This window comes from Sarcophilus harrisii, chromosome 4 (genome assembly GCF_902635505.1).
Source record: "Sarcophilus harrisii chromosome 4, mSarHar1.11, whole genome shotgun sequence".
Classification (NCBI taxonomy): Eukaryota; Metazoa; Chordata; class Mammalia; order Dasyuromorphia; family Dasyuridae; genus Sarcophilus; species Sarcophilus harrisii.
Genome location: NC_045429.1, coordinates 460,639,206 through 460,642,181, shown reverse-complemented (window position 1 = coordinate 460,642,181; position 2,976 = coordinate 460,639,206). Strand labels below are relative to the sequence as shown.

The 2,976-nt window shown below is 76.7% G+C and overlaps 2 protein-coding genes across 2 annotated transcripts; one reads left to right on the top strand and one right to left on the bottom strand.

Moving 5' to 3' along the window:
- Positions 1-240: 240 nt before the first annotated feature.
- ARL4C (ADP ribosylation factor like GTPase 4C) lies at positions 241-1,566 on the bottom strand. The gene has a single exon (XM_031968258.1). It carries the CDS (start codon positions 1,070-1,072, stop codon positions 494-496), a length of 579 nt encoding a protein of 192 aa, XP_031824118.1. The 5' UTR covers positions 1,073-1,566; the 3' UTR covers positions 241-493.
- On the top strand, positions 1,071-2,558 carry LOC116423678 (collagen alpha-1(I) chain-like). The gene has a single exon (XM_031968776.1). The coding sequence runs from the start codon at positions 1,071-1,073 to the stop codon at positions 2,556-2,558; it is 1,488 nt and encodes a 495-aa protein (XP_031824636.1).
- The last annotated feature ends 418 nt before the right edge of the window (positions 2,559-2,976 follow it).

Sequence of the window (2,976 nt, the reverse complement as noted above, 5' to 3'; positions counted from 1 at the left end):
GGAGGCCCAACTTCGGGATGCTGCCGCACAGTTCCGGGCCGTCAGGCCTTCCTCCGGGGGCCCGGGGCCATTCTTTTCTCCCCAGCGGGAGGGCGGACCCGGCAGGTTGCAGGCCCCGAGCCCCATCCCCCACCCCTCGCAGTCCTCTCCCTCCAGTCTCCTCCCCCTCCTCCGGGCCGTGGGAAAGGGTGGGGGGAGATCAAACAAAAGGCCTTTCCAGCGGGCAGCGGCCCCGGGAGATGGGCGTTCCCACGGCCGGTCTCTCTCTCCCCCGGCCCGGCCTGTCCCGGCCGCCGAGTCCCAGTCGGGGCTCCCTGGGGCCGGCCAGAGTTCGGGTCTCTTGGAAAGCTCGACGCGTCGCTTTGGTTCACGGTTCTGGGGTCCGCGGCGGGGGGGGGGGGGGGGGCCGGGGGAGGGGCGCGGGGGGGGGCGCCGGGCCGGAGGGGGAGAAGGCAGGGCGGCCGCGGCCCGGGGTCCTTCGGGGGCCGCGCCTTTACCGCTTCTTCTTCTGCTTGAGGGACTTCCTGCGCTTGAGGATCATCTCGTAGAGCTTGTCCATGCCCTCGGTGAGGCCCTCGCCGATGATGGCGCAGGCGGGCTGGACGTGGTAGGTGGTGGCCGGCACGAGCTCGGGCAGGGCCAGCTGCTTCTCGATCTCGGCCACGGGCAGCGACTTGGGCAGGTCCTGCTTGTTGGCGATGACGAGCAGCGGGGTGCCCTGGTTCTCGGCGAACTTGGTCACCTTGTGCAGCTCGGTCTTGGCCTCCTCCAGCCGGTCCACGTCCACCGAGTCCACCACGTAGATGATGCCGTCCGTGCAGCGGCTGTACGACTTCCAGAGCGGCCGCAGCTTCTCCTGGCCGCCCACGTCCCAGAAGTGGCAGCTGATGCCCTTGGCCGTGCCGTTGCTCAGCTTGATCTTCTCCGTGTTGAAGCCGATCGTGGGCACCGTGTTGACGAACTCGTTGAACTTGAGGCGGTAGAGCACCGTGGTCTTGCCCGCCGAGTCGAGCCCCAGCATCACGATGTGCAGGGACTGGAAGGCGGAGATGTTGGACGAGATGTTTCCCATGACGCCGGCCAGGTCCGCAGCGGCGGCGGCGGCCAGCGCGCCCTCGGACGGCGCCGGGGGCCGGGGGCCGGGGGCAGGCGCGGGGGGGTGCCCTCTCCGAGGGGCGAGCCCGTGGCGGGCCAGCTGCGGGCGGCCGGGCGGCCCCCTCCCGCTCCTCCTCCTCGCGGTCCCGCTCAGGCTCCCGCCCGCCGGGAGAGACCGGGGGTCAGCGCTCAGGTCCTCGCCCCGGGGGGGCGCACGGGCATCTCCGGGAACCGCGGCAGAGAGGGGAGGCTCGGGGGCGGGGCGGGGCGCTCAGGGCCCGCCGCAGCGCCCTGGCACCGGGGCGCCCGAGCCCGGCCCGGACTCCGCGGGCATCCGGCCGCTCCCGGGGACGGCGGCTTTTGTCTGCCTGCGCTGCTCCGGGCGGGTCCGCTGGGCGCGGAGGGAGGCGCTCCTCGGCAAGGGCGAAGGGGGCGGATGCTCGGGGCCGGCGGACGGGGCTGCAGCTGCGGGCCGGGAGGCGGCGGGACGGGGCTGCTGCTGCGGGCCGGGCTCGGGCGGATGCTCGGGGCCGGCGGACGGGGCTGCTGCGTCTCGGGGCCGGCGGACGGGGCTGCTGCGGGCCGGGAGGCGGCGGGACGGGGCTGCTGCGTCTCGGGGCCGGCGGACGGGGCTGCTGCGGGCCGGGCTCGGGCGGATGCTCGGGGCCGGCGGACGGGGCTGCTGCGGGCCGCCGCTCCGGGGCACACCCCCTGCCCGCGCCGCTGGCGATCGGCTCCTGCGGGCTCACGTCCGGGCGCTCGGCGGGCTCTGCAGAGGCGCGGGGGCGCGGAGGCTTCCCGGGAGCTCGGCGCCAGCCGCGGCCGCTTGTCGGGCGGCGCCGCGGCGGGAGGACAGGCGGGCGGGTCCCCGCGGCCCCGCTGGCGGCTCGCTGCTCCCCGGCCGATGCGCCGCCGCCGCCGCTCGGCTGCTCCGGGCCAAGGCTCGCCTGCTCTCGCCGGGTGCAACGGAGCCCAGCTGCAGCCCCGGCCGCGCGCGCGACTCCTCCCCCTCTGGCGCGCGGGCACAGCCCGGGCCAGACACCCCGGCGGGGCGGGGCGAGCGGAGGGGCGGGCCCTGGGAGGGGGCGGGGCCAGTCAGCCGCCAGCCCCTGCCTCCCGCCCGCCCTCCCTCCCTCCCTCCCTCCCTCCCTCCCTGGGCTCCCGAGTCCGCCGGGCCTGGGCGCGGGGGCTGCTGCATCCTCCAGCCCGCCACCAGCCGCCGGGGCCCGGGCCCGCAGGCGTCCTCGCCCATCCCACCCCCAGAGCAGGACTCCGAGAACGCCCCGGCCCCACGGCCGCCCATCCCCCCTTCCCCCCCCCCCCACCCGCACCCGCAGCCTGGCGCAGTGGCGACCGCGCACCCCGCGGGCAGTGGGCAGCGCCCCGAGCGCGCAAGCCCCAAGTCCGGGCGCCGCCCTGGGCTCTCGGGAGGGAGGCCCGGAGCCCGCGTCCCGCCTGCCTGAGCGCCCGGCCCCGGGCCCCGGGCCCCTCCTCCGGGCCGGCCAGTCCAGCTCTGCCCACAGGCAGCCCGGCCCCGGCGGCTGGCACCCTGAGGAAGGGGAAGGGGCGCTGCCCCCCGGCCGGCCGGGCCCCAACCTGGGGAGGGCGCGAGGCCGGGGGGCTTGTCCGGGGCCAGACACTGGGGCCCGGGATGCCGACGGAGGCCGGCCGCCTCAGGACTCGGTACCCGCCCCTGGTCTGGAAGGGAGAGGGAGAGGAGTCGGGCCCTCGTTTATCTTGCGCCCATCACAGGAACCCGCATTTCCTTCATTCGGCTGCTTCCCGCGAGCCGGGCCCTGGGCCAAGCGCGGGAAACTGAGGCCGGGGCCGAGACGTCCAGGCTGACAGGGCTAGCACAGGAGAGAGCCCGAGCCCGGGAAG

Excerpts from the sequence above, each read along its gene's own strand:
- LOC116423678 (XM_031968776.1), top strand. The coding sequence starts at position 1,071 with ATGACGCCGGCCAGGTCCGCAGCGGCGGCGGCGGCCAGCGCGCCCTCG.
- ARL4C (XM_031968258.1), bottom strand. The coding sequence starts at position 1,072 with ATGGGAAACATCTCGTCCAACATCTCCGCCTTCCAGTCCCTGCACATC.